This window comes from Typopeltis vanoorti, chromosome 21 (assembly GCF_054136105.1).
Source record: "Typopeltis vanoorti isolate ZY-2024b chromosome 21, IOZ_Tvanoo_1.0, whole genome shotgun sequence".
Taxonomy (NCBI): domain Eukaryota; kingdom Metazoa; phylum Arthropoda; class Arachnida; order Uropygi; family Thelyphonidae; genus Typopeltis; species Typopeltis vanoorti.
In genome coordinates, this window is record NC_143569.1 from 10,925,955 (window position 1) to 10,942,931 (window position 16,977).

General features: G+C 35.8%; 1 protein-coding gene across 1 annotated transcript in view; it reads left to right on the top strand.

The window, feature by feature from the left end:
• The window catches only part of LOC150094618 (protein eyes shut homolog), a 190,900-nt gene that overhangs the window by 103,390 nt on the left and 70,533 nt on the right, over positions 1-16,977 (top strand). The window contains exon 5 of the mRNA XM_090411607.1: positions 1,734-1,861. Within this exon, the coding sequence (XP_090267733.1) occupies positions 1,734-1,861 (128 nt within the window). The remainder of the gene's footprint in view (positions 1-1,733; positions 1,862-16,977) is intronic.

A 16,977-nucleotide genomic window follows, 5' to 3' on the forward strand; every position in this document is an offset into this window, starting at 1 on the left:
AAAAAAAAAAAAAAAAAAAACGTTATTTAACACAGTTTTGTATGATAATGTTTATACGTGTGTTTCTTCTAATTATGAACGCACCACAGGTTTCGTTATTTAAAAAAAAAAAAAAAATACCATTGTTGTCAACCCATTTGTGGATCCTAGTTATCAGCATCTCCAATAACTTAACCACAACACCTGACACACAGATAGGCCTATAATTTCATGCTCAAGATCTATCACCACACTTATGAAGTAGCACAATCTTGCCTTCCTTCCAATTCTTTGGAACTTGACCCAGTGCAAGACTCGTATTAAAAAAATATGTCAAGGCAGGTGTCAACTCTCTGGCACATTCCTTCAGAATCATAGTAATATATTATCAAGTCCCACAACCTTATTAACATCAAGTTTACTCAATTCCCTATACGTCTCTTGCTCGCTTAGTCATTCTCTCATCCCCATCATCAACTGCTCTCAATCTCTCCATGATATCACATTCACAAGAATGGACACCTTTATGAACTACTCATTAAGTATCTCCACTATATCTTCTGCAGCAGTTGTCCTTATACTATTTTCTTCAATTAATGTCATCCTTCCATAATCATCCTTTTTTTTTTTTTTTTGCTGACTATGTATCAAAAGAACTCCCTCGGATTCTTATCCTAACTACTGCCCATACTTCACTTTTACAACCCTTACCAACCAAGTCACCCTCCTTCTCTTTTGCTGCCTCCATAATGCCTTTTTTCTCGGTATCACATGCATAATTTCTTCATTTATTGATTTTGCACCTAACTTATTTAATCTTCTGACCCTTGGAATACATTTATACATTGCTTCTACTAGATAGTTCTTGAATTTCCTCCAAGCTGCAGTGATCTCTTTTCCAGTTAACTCCTCATTCCATGCTACACCTGCAATCTGTCTCCTGAGCTCCTTATAATCACCAGCTTTGTAGTTCCACATATACCCTTTTCTCACAGAAGTCCTCACACTGCTGACAACCACCCAGGTAATCACTTCATGGTCACTCTCACCAACTGGAGGGTGATTTGACACCTCATTTATAATTACATCCTCTGATGAGATGATCAAATCAAAGATCCTCAAATCCTCGTGTGCCCTCTGTTACATACTGCCTGAGGTAGTTATCTCTCAAAAACTCAAGAAACTCATTTTCTTTACTTCCAGTTGCTATCTCATCATCCCAGTCTATATTTCCATAATTAAAATTGCACATAATGATGACCCTTTTTTTATTTGCTTGGCTAATTTGATTATACATTTCATAGTCACCTCCATCCACATTACCAGGTCTATAAGAATATCCAAGTAAGTATTTCATTCTATTCACCTTTATCTCACACCATACTGTCTCTAAACCACTAACACTATTTCCCTCTTGCATCTATACTTTCTATGGACATAACTCTTTCTCTATCATCAATAGCACTTCTCCTCCCTTTTTACCCTTTCTATCCTCACAAAACACATCATACCCTTCCAACTCTATTCCTGTCAGGATGTCTTCCTCATCCAACCGTGTCTCACTTATTCCAATAGCTTTGGGGTGAAGAGACTCGATTAATGCAACTTCAATTTTGTTTTCCTTAAATTCTTAACTGTAGTTTATGCATTCACAGTAGCTAAAATATTCAAGAGAAGCATGTAGATCGTGTGTGCGAGTGTGTTTTTATTCATTTTTTGATAATAAGAAAATAATAACAAACTTTTACCCTTAGATGCAACAGGAGGAAGAAACATTAATGACTGTGATGGAACAGCATGTGGTTACAGCACATGTAAACATGGAGGTACATGTAATTTGGAAACAAGCACCACCAGTGGTTTCTTATGTCACTGTCCAGAGGTAATTTACATTTTAAAATTGAATTAAATTATATCATTTTACTTCATCTGTTTCATCATCTTTGTGTAGGTAGGTGTTTGGGTGGGAGTATCCATTCTTTTGTATTATTGTTGCTTTCAGTAAACTGTGAATGATACAACAAAAGAATGTGTCATACCAGCTGGGATTTCACCTGATTATACAAGGTCGCTGCTATTTTTGTCAGGGTATCCATGCAAATAGTATGATAAAAAGTCATCTATTTTGACAACCTCAAATTCTGAAAAATTGAAGATAGGCACATCATTAGAAAATAGGTGAAGCAGCAGAGGAATTTGCTGGCATTGGGTAAGTGGATAGTACATTACCACTCTGATAATAACTTTGAAACAGGCTGCTGTTTCAAATCCCACTGTGGCATGGATGTTTGAGTAAGTCTTTAGGTAGTAGCTGAAATTTTATAACCTGGTATGAGATCTTCCCTCCCTGCTTATTGGAGACCTGAAGTAGTTAGAAAAAGTATAACTAAATGCATTTGTAATTTTTACGTTACAACAGATTTGTAACAATCTGTTGTAATGCATATTGTGTTAAGAGTATGCTATAGTTGGAGATGTAAATTTTAAAACTACTTCATGAAATTTTTTTTTACAACAGTACTGAGAGTTGTATTATTATTTATTATTATTATTATTTAGAAGGGTATCTCCATGGAGTCTAAAGACTCATTGTGGTCCAAAGACCCACAATACCTGTCATACATCTCCTTAAACTTATTCACTGTTTGGGCATTCACAATTACCCCTGGCAATTCACTCCACTCATTCCCCACTCTCCAAGTAAAGAACCCACTTCTCACACCCTTACTTACCCCATTCTTAGACAACTTCCAAGTATGATCCCATGTTCTCCCCCTTCATGCACTTTTTTGTGTCTATCTTATATCATAGAATCCCTTTAATAACTTATGAGTTCCTATTACATCTCCTCTCCTCCACCTGTTAGCTAAACTTGGCAACCCACACACACCTTCAGTCTATTCTCATAAGGAGCATTCCACAGACCTGTCACCAGCTTAGTTACTCATCTCTCTCTGAATCCTCTCCACCACTTCCTGAACCTTAAGAAACACAGGTGAAAATCTATGCAAAGTATTCGACATGCAGCCGAATCATAAGCTTATAAAAAGGGATAATAACCTCCTGTCTTTACTTGTTAATGTGTTCTTCAACATCCAAATAATCCTCTGAGTTATTTTGTGAACCCTTACAATATGTCCTCTGAATTTCAAGTCTTTATCCACCAACACCCTCAGATCTCTAGCCTCATCAATTTCCTGTGATGTAGTACTGTCAATATGATACTGTGTATACAATCTTTTCATCCCAAAGTGCATTTTACCTTATATTTACATTTTGCAAGATTAAATTAATAACCATAGTCTTTTTGCAAAATTGAAGATAGGCACATCATTAGGAAATAGGTGAACCAGCAGAGCAATTTGCTTTGCCCATACTGCCAATTTATTTAATCATTCTGAAGGATATCTTCATCACTTTATCAACTATTGCCCTCTGCGGGTTTGCATCATCAGCAAGCAACTCAATAGCCCTCCTCATATCTTCTGCTATATCATTAATGTACTAATTAAAGAGTAGAGGTCCTAGTACTGGGTCATTCCATTGGTCACCATCTTTCGCCTTGATTCCACTTCACTATACACCACCCACTGATGTTTTTCTATCAGCTACCCCCCCCCCCATATCAATGCCACCAAATCTTCTCCACTTTCTCCAACTTGTGTAATAGTTTTCCATGCTGTATTCTGTCAAATGCCATTGCAAAGTCTGGCAGTATCATTGTAGTCATTTCTTTTATCCAATTCCACTGTCGCCTTATTATAAAATGTGAATAGATTACTGAGGCAGGACCTATATTTTACAGAGCAGTGTTGCCCCCATAAAGTATCACATTCCTATCCACCCATTCCTGAATTTTACTTTTAATAAACCTTTCCAATACTTTTACCAATACTCCAGAGATAATAATTGGTCTGTAATTTGCTATTTTATCTTACCCTCTCTCAACTCCCTTGGAACTTTGTCAGTATTCTTGCATATTCTCATAGCATACAAGCTGACATACTTTTCAGGCCCACTGCTGCATTCACATTTATATTTCTCAGCGAGTATTTCCAGTTCATCTACCTCAATTTTCACATCAGTAACTGCACAGTCACCACCTGGATGATTGCAAGTGATCACTTAATAACTGAACTATTTCTTCTGCTTCTGTAACTTTCCTGCTATCGGCAGTGAGTAAAGTTTTCTTTCCAATATCATTCTTTCTCTTACTTGCTGCATAGCAAAAAAAACTTTTGGATTTACTTTGGCCTACTTAGCTAATTTTCTCTCAAAATCTGATTTAGCCTTCCTTACCATACTAGTTACACTTCTTGCTTGTGCTTTATATTGCTCATAGCATGCTGAACACTTTTTTGTTTATATTCCTTCCACAATGCTTTCTTTCTTTTTACAGTGCCTGCTTTATATTGCTATTCATCGACTCAATCCCTATTTGGTTTATCTTCATGACCCTGGGAATACAATCTGATATCATTGACAATATCACTGACAAAGAATTAACAGTAATGGTCCCAGTACTTTGTGCAACTCCACTTGTAACCCTCCCACTCTGTGATACTGTTCCCCATATACAACTGTCTGATATCTGTCAGAAAGCCAGTTATCAATCCAGTCCACTACCCTGATATCCCAACCCATATGTTGCAACTTAATAATTACCTTGTAATGTTGCACCCTCTCAAATGCCTTAGCAAATTCCAAAAAGATAACAATATCCTTTACCCTCATTCACTGCTCTTGTTACTCTATTATAAAAGATAACCAGATTACTAAAACAAGATTGTCCTTTATCAGATCCATGCTAGCTTTCATAAATATATTGCCCTCATCTGTTCAAAGTATGCATATATATATATATATATATATATATATATGACAGAATGATCATTGACTCGGTTAACATACATAGTTTTATGAAAAAAATTGAATGACTAGAACCGAGATTTAATTAAAAAGATTTTAATATAAACACACTACTAGTTTCTGCCTGTAACAGCCTTCTTCAGGTGACATTATAAAAGAAAAAACAGTAAACATTGAGGGTTAAAAGACTATGAACAACATAGACAGTCTTTATACATAATTAGCATGAAAACGTTGTAGTTGTATTTGAAGCTGTTCTTTCATTTGTTGCATTGTTGGGAGAGTGCGTGCTTGCTGCATCACGTGAACGCCAGTACATGATTACAGCTGAATGACTATCTGGGAGGTTGTAGCTTAAGTTGTTATTTAGATGAACAGGATTGAAGATGAGAGACATTACTTACAAGAGACAGCGAGCAAGTGCATTATCAAGTCATATCCTCTTCTCGGCTAATCCTAATGATGATAACCAAAGTCACAAAGTCTGCTGGGAAAAATCTACAAACATCTTCCGTTGCAGTGACGAAATAGAGAGAAAAATTGTGGAATCGAGAGAAATCATCTTCAATCCTGTTCATCTAAATAACAACTTAAGCTACAACCTCCCAGATAGTCATTCAGCTGTAATCATGTACTGGCGTTCACGTGATGCAGCAAGCACGCACTCTCCCAACAATGCAACAAATGAAAGAACAGCTTCAAATACAACTACAACGTTTTCATGCTAATTATGTATAAAGACTGTCTATGTTGTTCATAGTCTTTTAACCCTCAATGTTTACTGTTTTTTCTTTTATAATGTCACCTGAAGAAGGCTGTTACAGGCCGAAACTAGTAGTGTGTTTATATTAAAACCTTTTTAATTAAATCTCGGTTCTAGTCATTCAATTTTTTTTTCATAAAAAAAAAAAAAAATATATATATATATATATACACACATACACAACCGATCTCTTCAAAAGCTTAACAATGAGAATAGAAGAAATACAAAGAGGCCTATAGTTTGAACCCCCATTCTACCACCTTTATGTAGTGGCAGTATCTTACCCTCCTTCCAGAAACCATGTTGCAAGACTTTCATTCAACAGCCAAATTAATAGCACATACCCTTCAAACATATTGTAAAATTCCATGTAATCCACCTGCCTTATTGTCATGCAGCCTACTCAGTATTCGGAATACACGCTCTTCATTCACTTCTAACACATCACCATTTTTATCTTTCTAGGAATAAAGTCTACTGTACCAGAATGGAACACTCTAATAAAGTGATCATTAAATAGTTCAAATTGAATGATTGATACTGTCATTTGCATCAGTCACTCAAGTCCCATTTTTATCTAGCAAGGTAACCCATCCACTATCATTTTTCCTCCTACTCACCTCATAGCAAAAAAAAAAAAAAAAAATCCTTCATAGAACAGTCTAATTTTTCTTCCTTACAATGCTAGTTACTTTTGTAGCCTCAGTTTTATATTCTTCGTGCAAATGTTCTCCACCTTTTTCTTTGTGTGTTCCATAATCTCATTTTCATCTGCAATTCCTCTTATTTCTCTTATCATCCATTTGACTCTAAATTGCTTAATCTTCTTCATTCAAGGTATAAAACCTGCCATTGCTGTCAACTTTTTTTTTCATAAGTAATTCCTCATGCTCTACTGACCTCTTTACCTCTTTTTCTTCACATTCTTTCATTCATTGTACTGCTTGCAGCAGTACAATGAGTACTATCTAAGTCTATGATAATCATAGACTTATAATTCCACATAAATTTCTTCTGTCTTAATACCTCTACATGCTTCTAGGTCAGGACTACATAGTTATTCTCATCAACTGAGGGCAAGAATGACATTTCAGTCATAATCAGATCCCTTGATGCTATGATCAAATCCAAAACTCTTGATCCACCACATGCTGCCTAAGGTATGCTGTCTCCTCTTCCCAGTCTATATCACTATAGTTGAAGTCCCTCATAATGATCACTTGTTTTGCGCTTGCTAAACTAATTTGCCTAGACATTTCCTGCTCATCACCATTTATATTCCATAGTGTGTTGTTGCATCATTCCATTAAATATCTTATCTTATAAACACTTATCTTGAACCATATACTCTCAAAGCCACTGGTTTTATTTCCACTGTGATTCTCCACCCTGCAAGGTATTTTGTCTATCTTTTGTCCATATGATAGACAAAATACTAAATGCTTCCCAGAAATCCCCCCCCCCCCACTGTCTACCACAGAAGACTACAACAAAGCTGTTACCATCCCATACATTCAAGGCACATCTGAAAAGATATCTAGAGTGCTTAATAAACATCAGCTACTCACTGTATTTAAACCATATGTCAAATTGGAAATTCTCATCCATGCATCCAAGGACAGAATCTCTCCTTTATCACATCTTGGAGTCTATGAAGTGCCCTGTTCATGTGATTGAGCTTACTATGGACAGACTGAAAGAACTGTGGCATCCACCTCAGTGAACATAAAAAATACATCCGACACTATCACTATGGCAAGTCGGGTCTAGTAAACCATGCCCTGGACACCTCCGCACACAGGATTAATTGGAAAAAAGCAAAAGTGCTGCAGAGAAATTGTTCTTGGAATCAACAGAAGCCTTGAAACATACTCCATACTTCAACAAGTATGGCTGTATAAATTTGCCAAAGATTTGGGAGACACTCATCTTAAGACCTAATTAATACCTACTTTCACTCTCTGTTTTTTTTTTTTTTTTTTTTTTTTCCCAATATAGATGGCACCTAATTAGGACTTTAGTCTTTGTGTCATATGTTACAATTGTTCAAACTAGTCCCATTATTATAATGGATTGTTGTTTTGCATACTGTGACAAACTGTTTTGTGCTCTGAAGATGCTGGATAGAATACCAGCGAAATATCAGCAATAAGTTAATAAATAGTTCTTTTCTTATCAGCTTGTGTTCTCATCTATACCATTAAAATTAATCAACATCTCTATCATTCCACCAGGCAAGCACTTGTCTGGCACCCTACTGGCCACACCACGAATCATCAGATCTCCATCCATGATACTCCAAACAGATTCATTCATCCCTCTCTTTCTTCCACTTTCCTTCCTTCCTTCCTTTTTCTCCTCTCTCTCTCTCTCTCTCTCATTTTCTTGCCTTCCCCTCTTCCTTGCTCTCTGACACATTCTCTCACACCTACTCTCATTCTTCTCATATTAACCAACCTCTTCTGCTTCATAATATCTTCATTCATCCTATCTCTTTTCTCAACAGCTCTATTTCTCTCTCCACACATACTACTTTCAGTTGATATCCACACACACAATCATAGCCATCAGACAAATGATTTTCCTCTGCCATGCTGCCTAAGGTCAAATCCATATGTATATTTCACATTCTTTTTGCCTTCCAACACCCTACTAGTATCCACAAATTGAATTTCACTGCTGCTAAATTCCAAGATCAAAATCCTTATGTCTCCCATCACCTTCCACTGCCTACTATTTATGCATACATGAATAGTAGGCAGTGGAATAGTATTCATGCATACATGCACATACCCATTCCTCACCTGCCATATATTTAAAGAATAGGATGCATACGTGCCTCACGTATAGGAAAGCTATGAAGTCGTCAACTACTCTACGAATAATAATATAGTCTTTAAATGGTAGTAGCAACATGTTCGAACTGGCAGCCACTATGTTGAATACAATTAATACAACTGGATACAATACAGTAATGAGACAAACTCCTAACAAAAGACACCATAATTATTATTATTATTATTACTTGACACCTCCAGGGAGTCCAAGGACTCATCGAGGGAGGACACCTACTCTACAACTCTGTCTCCACCAACTACACCAATGCCATCTACTGCCAACCACTACTATTTTCACAGACAATCACAAACATCCATGCCCACATTGGGATTCGAACTCGCAGCCTTTTGGCTGGAGAGCGGATATGCTAACCACTTGCCCAACCAGACCAGCATGTAATCATACAAAAAATAATCAATTTTAATAGTGCAAACTTAAAACTTATTGCCCAGTTTAATCCAGAAACAAGCGTTATACACATGCTTCAGTTATTCAATATAGTACTGATGTTCGCTAATTCTTTTTTGAATTCCATGAATAATTTAAACTTTGAAAGTGTTATATGACAACATGGTATTGGGAAAACACAGTATCCTTTGGAATGTCTCGCCTTCTTCATAGAAGCAGTTTTAAATAGGAACATCTTTTCGGAGAAAGTTCTTAAGTCCTGTTTTACCAGCCTAATTTAAATCAGAACTACTCTCTCCTGAAAGTTTGGGAGATTCTTATCCTGGGTAAATATCAGAAATGATTTTGTTATATATCTGATATTATCCTTCTAGCTTGCAACACTTGCTTTTATTGGTTTAAGTGGTTGTAGTTCCCTTGTATTCTGTCTCTTTGAATTGCTCATAACCGTATTTGCTGTGGTGGAATAGAGTGGCCTTCTCCAGCATGTCCTATGGTGAGTGTTCAAAGCATGGTTAGCAAGTCTGGAATGGTTGTAATGGTGGAAATGGATGTAGTCCATGTGTTCAGAAATTCTGATATTGGCTTTCCTGCCTGCCGGCCAATTGGTTAGCATATCCACTCTCCAGCCAAGAGTTCGAATCCCACCATGAGCATGGATGTTTGTGATTGTCTTACTTACTCTGTGTGGAAAGGGCATCTGCAACCTTATCCCTTCTACTAGCAGAAGACATCACTCCCAAAACTCGATGAGGTATGGGAGCGAAATACAGTGTTTACAGACGTCAAATGCAAATTTTTTTGCATTTATTATTTTTTTTTATTGGCTGTCCTGCCTGATGAGCTGTAGGATAATTTGCAACTGCAGTGGACCTGGTAGAACTAGGAAATGTGGCTGGTCTTTGGTGGAGCAGATAAGGGATGGCAATTTTTTATATGGTCTGTAAGTGATTATAAGGTTGCATTTATTTAGAATTTTTGTAAATTTTTTGGATGTGCCCCGGATATATAGAATGCCGATATTCTTCATCGATCTCCTCATGCCTGAGGACTTATAGCCTTGGCAACAATGTTTTTCCATCTACTCCTATCTCTTGACATGGCAGTTGCTTCTTCCAAGGAGTCTTGAGATCCTTGGATTTGATCTATCCATCTTGCTCTTGGTCTTTCTTCTACTTTTCCTTGCACAATTTCCTTCTCGCTGTTATCACCATCTCATCATGATATATGTTCAAAATACTGAAGTATCTTCTTGTTGACAATGTTACTCGGTCTCTTTTTGATGTTTAATTGATAGAATACTGACTTTGGTTCTTTTATCCATCCATGAGATAGTCAGCATCCTTCTCCAGCACCACATTTCAAAGCTGTCAAGTCTCTCTTTGTCTCTTACCAAGTGTCCATGATTCTGCACCATAGAGAACAATTGAGAAAATAAGGGCATTCACTAGTTTATATTTGGCAGTGTTACAAATATTTCTATCTTTCCATATCTTTTTTAGTTGTGTCATGGCATTCCTTCCCACAACAATTCTTTTTATTTCAGTATGACAACTGCCTTTATTATCTAGCAGGGCTCTAAGATATATAAATTGTTCTACTTTTAATAAGTTGATGCTATGAGTAGATGTTTATTCTTTTCCTATCGTCATATACTTGGTCTTATCTCTGTTAATTTTAAGTCCATCTTTAATTCTCTCCCATTTTACTCTCCCAAGTGACAGTTCTCTTTCATTGCTGATTATAAGCACAGTATCATCTGCATACCTAAGGTTGTTTATCTTCTCACTTGCAATTGAGATCCCATGCCCTTTCCATCTATCAAGAGCTATTCTCATTATGAATTCACTATAGAAGTTAAACATGTTTGGAGATAGAAAAGGGGGTTGGGCAGGGATGCATCCTATCTTAAACCATTCTGAGATGTTTTGGCCTATCTTCACTATTGATGTTCCTGTCATGTAATTGTTTTATTAAGTTGATTAGGTATTTTGGAATTCCCATTTTGTTCATACATTTCCAGAGTACATCCCAATTGGCACAGTCAAATGCCTTGGTATAGTCCACAAAACAGAGATACATTGGGATATTGAGCATATGGGTTTTTCTGTTAGCTGCCTTATATGTGCAAGTTGGTCTCTGGTACCTCTACCAGACCTGAAACCAGCCTGTTCATTTGGGATTTGTAGTTAAATGTAGTTCTTTAGTCTTTCTTTAATCACAATAGAGAATTTTGCTTGCATGTGAAATCAGTGCAATGGTCCTATAGTTGTTGCAATCATTAATATTTCCTTTTTTGTGTAATAGTATGAATATAGATCTTACTCAATCTTCTGGCCAAATACCTGTTTCCCAGGTTTTGTTGCATAGTCTAAAGATAATTTCAGTTCCATTAGGTCCCAGGATTGTGAATAGTTCACATGGTATTTGATCGAACCGTGGTGTTTTACCTTTCTAGAGTTTTTTCAAAGCCCATTCAATTTCATTTTTTAATAAAATGTTTGGTCCTTTTTGTATGAATTCCTCTCGTCTTTCTTCAAATGAGATAATAGTATCTTTATAAAGATTTTCACAGTAACTTTTCCATCTCAAGTACATAATTTGTATCAGTTAAAATTTCGTTGTTTGAATCAGCTATTCTAAGAGGTATTTGGTTTAAAGTTTCTAGTTTATGAGTTTGATTTTCTTGCATAGATCTTTGGTTTGATTTATTATTAAGAGAGACCTCCAGAGAGTCAGAGACTCATCGAGGGAGGCCACATACTACACACACCAGCTATCATACTTATTCTTGAATTCATTCACATTGCTTGCACTCACAACATCCAAGGGCAATCCATTCCAATCACACACCGCCCTCTGAGAGAAAAATCTAGCCCTCGCACCTTTCTTGGTGGCCTTCATTCTCAGCTTCCAAGGATGTCCTCTCGTCCTTTCTCCACTCTCCATCAGTTGAAATCCTGTATGACCCTTTCAGAAGTTTGTAAGTCTGAATCATATCACCCCTCTTTCTCCTAGTTTGCTAGTGTCAGCAGTCTACAAATTCTCAATCTGTCTTCATAATCAGTATTCCACAATCCTGATATCATTTTTAATACTCCTTTGTGCTCTCTCCAGTATATCAAAATCACAACGGAAATCAGGAGACCAGATCTGCTAACATTCTAATTTTTATTAGAATGTTCTTCACACTGCTTTTGTAAAAACTTCTTTCTTGCAGAGTGTTTTGATAATTCAGAATACTTTTGTCTGTTTCATTAGAAAGTCCAATTGCCTTGGTTTTCTTCTTTTTTCAATTTGAACTAGTGTTTCACTTGAGATGCATGGGCTGTTTATTTTTGTTCTTTTGATGATCGTATTCTTTGCTGTCTCAAGAATTATTGTTTTTGCTTTGCACCAAAGTTCTTCCAGTGTTGTTTCCTCTATGCAGTTTCTTAATTCTGAAAGTTCATTTTCCACTGCAATATTATAATTACTATTAACTCTTGAGACCTCTATTCTGGAAGGATAAGTTAGTTTATTTGCCTTTAAATGTATTTTTATGTCTCTGCTATGATAAGTTGATGATCTGAGCCACAGTCTGTACCTGGAAGTGTTTTCACATTTTTCATCATAGATTTCCATAGCTGATTGAGCAGGATAAAATCAATTTGGTTTCTGGTTTTATCACCAGGTGATCTCAGTATATAGTCTATGATTATGATGTTTGAAGCATGTGTTTGTTATATTCAACTCTCTAAACAGAAATTAATCAGCCTTTCTCCTCTGCTATTTTGGTTGCCCCAGCCAAAAGCTCCAAGTACTTTTCTGTTATGATTATCCATCCTGGGCAATTTATTATCATCATCAAAATTGCCCATTATGATAAATGTATTTTTTAAGTATTGTTTCAATGCTTGCATTCAGTTCTCTGTGATTTCTTCATCTGTATCAACAGTTGGTGCATAAATGTGAAAAAAAAATGTGATTACTAATGGTTTACAGTAGATTCTTATTGAGATCATTCTGTCACTAATGGGATTGTATCCAGTTGATTCAAAAAGATGGACTAAAAAAGGAGCAAAATAGTTAGCAAAATTGAGTCCATCTGTTTGAATCACCCTGTAGATTAGTGTAATGCCTTGCTAGTAATTATTGCTAACTGAATCAGGACCTGTGAAGCAGATATGATTACCCATCTGTGAGTTAAAGTGACCTTTGTCTCTCCAGTGGGTTTCTGCAATACCCAGTAAATCAATGCTGCTTTCTTTCATTTCTTTTTTGTACAATGTCTCATTTTCCATTCTGTACAAGGCTTTGTACATTCCATGTACCTGAGTTATTTTTCTTAATTAGTGTTTTTTTGATCATAATTGGGTTTTTATCTGAGATAGAAATCTGTTTTGTCAACGTCATGTGTACTCAGCAGAGGTCTAATTTGTTTGTGTATGCACCTTCCTTTTTCCTCTGTGCCCAGAGGTACTGCCTTGGTTTGCCAGGCTGACAGCTGCCCCTCTTTTAATGATGTCCATCATTGCTGTCAAGGTTGTCATTGAAAAATAATGGAGTGGTTTCCCTCTTGCCTTCTCTACCACAGTGTTACTGCCATTAAAGCTGATTCAGCAATGCCAAGTAACTTTCTAGAGATGAACCCTATATAGACATTCTGCATCTTCAGCTTCATGCCACTACTGGTAAGCACTGCTTACCAGTAGTGGCATGAAGACCAGTAGTGGCAACAGACCTACCAGGCCTGTTGGTCCATGGGAAGTATTTCATTTCCCTCCTACTACCCATATCTGGGAGGCTTTCCCCTATCTGCCACCTGGGGATGTGCCCTCTAGGGGTTGCAGGCTCCCCTAAGGGAAAATGGTGATAGATTTTGTGTAATCTCTACTCTGAAAGGGGATTACAGTTACAGGGTTTTAATATTATGTGGGGATTATAATCATTGGCTAAGAAAGTGTTGAGAATGGGGTTAAGCTCAATAGTTAGGCCATTGCTATCAGAACTGATTAATTTACCCTGTTATATGGGATTTTTATAATCCCATATGATTGGAATGGGAGTGGTGTGACTGCTTGTGAATGTATCTACTAATATATGTGTGGGTTTTCTGTAAATGAAGAATGCCAAGGGGTCAATTAAGCAGGCATGTAAAATCAGAGTGTCTAAGAAGGGGAGACTTCTGTTGTTTTCCTTTTCTAAGGAAAACTGGATCTTGGAAGTTGATTGTTCAAATGTGTTAAAAAACGTTGCAAGCATTCAGGCCATGTGACCAAATGGAGAACACGTTGTCTACATAGCATAGCCAAACAGTGGGTTTATGTAGGGCAGAGTTTAAGGCTTTTTCTTCAAAGGTCATCATGAAAAAGTTGGCTGGGGTGGAGAACCCCTGGCTGTCCCCCTCTATTTGTAAAATTTTCTTTGCCAAATGAAATAGGCAGAGTTCATGGTGAACTGTAACAGGGCTAAGATATTGGAAGGAAATATAGCTTGGATAAGTTCTAAGGTGTCTTTGAGTGGGAAACATGAAAACTGACCATTATGTCAGTGTGTTAAAATGTGAGGTTTTCTATACTGGCTTTCAAGTAGCTGAGTTTTTTTTTTGTGCATGAAAGAGTGGTGCCAGTATGTATGTGTATATATATATAATTTGTATGTGGATGAATCATTGCCATCCACAATGGGACATAATGGCACATTTTGTTTATGGATATTTGGTAGTCCATATATCTGGGGGGAAGGGAACCTGGAGTTAAATGGCTTTAATTTATTGGTAACTTCCACAGGACAAGGGGGTGTTCTTTTAACCCTCCTACTGGCCGAGGTGGATGAAATAGTCAGACCACCTCCAGCATTTTTCATGGATCAAAACTTCATGGATAATCAACCTTTTATCAAGTATTTACTCTCTGCCACCATTAATCCCTTAACGCCGATTTTAGAGCCATTAGCGGATTAACTGTGGTGGAACGACTTTTGTGTCACTTCACTTTGCATGTACTGTGTTACTTGGAATTTCCTTTACTGTATTAGGATATTGATTTTTTTTTTTTTCTGCACAATATATTTATCGTGTCTCTTTCCAAAAATAAAAACGAGTTTCACATCTGCCAAAATAAATAATCAATCCTGAAATGACCACAGATCAGCCTTTGCAATGAATATATTAATATATTTTATTAATAGTAAATTTCCTTCACTTTACTGCCAATATAGATTTTTTTCACGAATTTTCAAATGTTTGTTTGCATTTAACATATTTTATAAAATATTTATATTTTTAAATAACATTTAGTGAAATAAATATGCTTTCTTTCTTTGAAAAGTAACTTTATATGGATCATCATATTTCAATTTTAGGAACATTTTTTTTATGAACAACAAATGATTATAAACTGCATTACTCAGTTTCCGATTGTGTCTTTTTTAGTATCAGAAATTTATATCTTGCTTAAAATTGCAACAGTTTTTTTTTTGGGATGCATATTACTATAATATCCAGTGCTTAACCACTGTAGATATGTTGAAAATATAACAGAAAGGATATCCTGCATGGAATGATTCAAAATTTATGCTCGTCTGCAACTCCTCTCCCTCTCCTGGAATTGAGTTACATAACTACTTTATATTTCTACTGGTTTGAAAGCTTTCAGACAGTATTCAAAATCTCTTATTTCAGTTTACAATTTTGAAAAAAGAAATAAAGCAATAATATTGTTGTATATTCGAAGCTTCTAATTCTGTACTCTTTCTTTGCATCTGAAATCAGCTGTTCAGCGGTGTGCTGAAATTATTCTAAGATTTAGAAATACTATGCTATATTTTCAATATGTAAAACTGTTTATGCATACCACACAAAAGAAAGTTCAGTTGTTATTTTTGTTTCGTTTTTTTTAAAAAAAAAAAAAGAAAGTCTGAATATTACTACTTCTACTGCTGCTGGTTGCTATTTCTGAAATACGTCTTAGAAATGCTGGACAATAATCCTCTTAGCTGGAGGAAAACCTACTGCTTTTGAGAAACACAAGAGAGAAAGTTTCTCAGAAGTCACACTAAATTGCCTCAAGCAAGAATGTCTTGTTTCGTTTTCAGTTATTCAGACACCCTAACACAGAAAAACTGACATTTCTTTTACAGGCTGATGCAGTATTTATGCCCAAAATGATTTCTTTATTTATAGTGATCAGTTTCACTTTTATTATCGAAAAATTCTAAATTATTTGATACAATTATCTTGAAAAAAGGATTTGAATGCTTTAAGAGAAAAGGCACATATCTGTTACATAATCATTTATTTTTTGGGTTTGGGGGGGGGGGAGGGGGTTAGACCTATTAAATCTGCAGGCAATTGTTACAAACGTAAATCGCTTCGGGAACATGCTCATGCAGTTTAGTGGTAAAATAGTAGCAAAAGTTTAGCTACTTCAATAATGTCATGTATCTAAACTAGAAGAAAATGTCATTATATCTGCTGATGTTAGAACTCTTACATAAATATTTTTTCTGGCATGAAATCTCTATCAGCTATAATGTAATCAATTTACAGATTTTTACACTCTTGTATTGACAAAAGAAATATGTGCAGTAATTTCTTCTTTCTACTACAAGAAAAAAACCAGATTGTTGTATAATAACAGAAGAAAAATATGTAGTAGTTTCTTTTTCATTGGGTGAATTTACAATGTTTTTTCTTTGTGTTTTGAAATGAAAGTGCAAATGATTATTTTCTTACCATTTTTGCCAATAGAAAATCTGCTATAATTATACAAGTGGCATTTTACCATTTTTCTCCCACAGGAGAAAAGAAATAATGCAATAATATTGTTCAATCTGTCAAACTTTATTGTAGCGCAAATATTTATTATCAAACTTTGCTGTTTTGTAATTAAAAAAAACAGTCGTGCTACTTTGAAAATTTCTAATCTATGGTACACACTGCTATGAAAATTTAATAGACAAAGTTTCGGCAAACTGTATTCTTATTTACAAAAAAACAATCTTATAATACGCATATTTGAAAAACAGTTGCATTAGGCGAAAGTTAAGAAATAAAACATCTCAGAGAGTGATTTACCCTACTATTCAGAATTATTTGGAATATAATTAAGGTATTATATATATTCTGTTTTCTACTA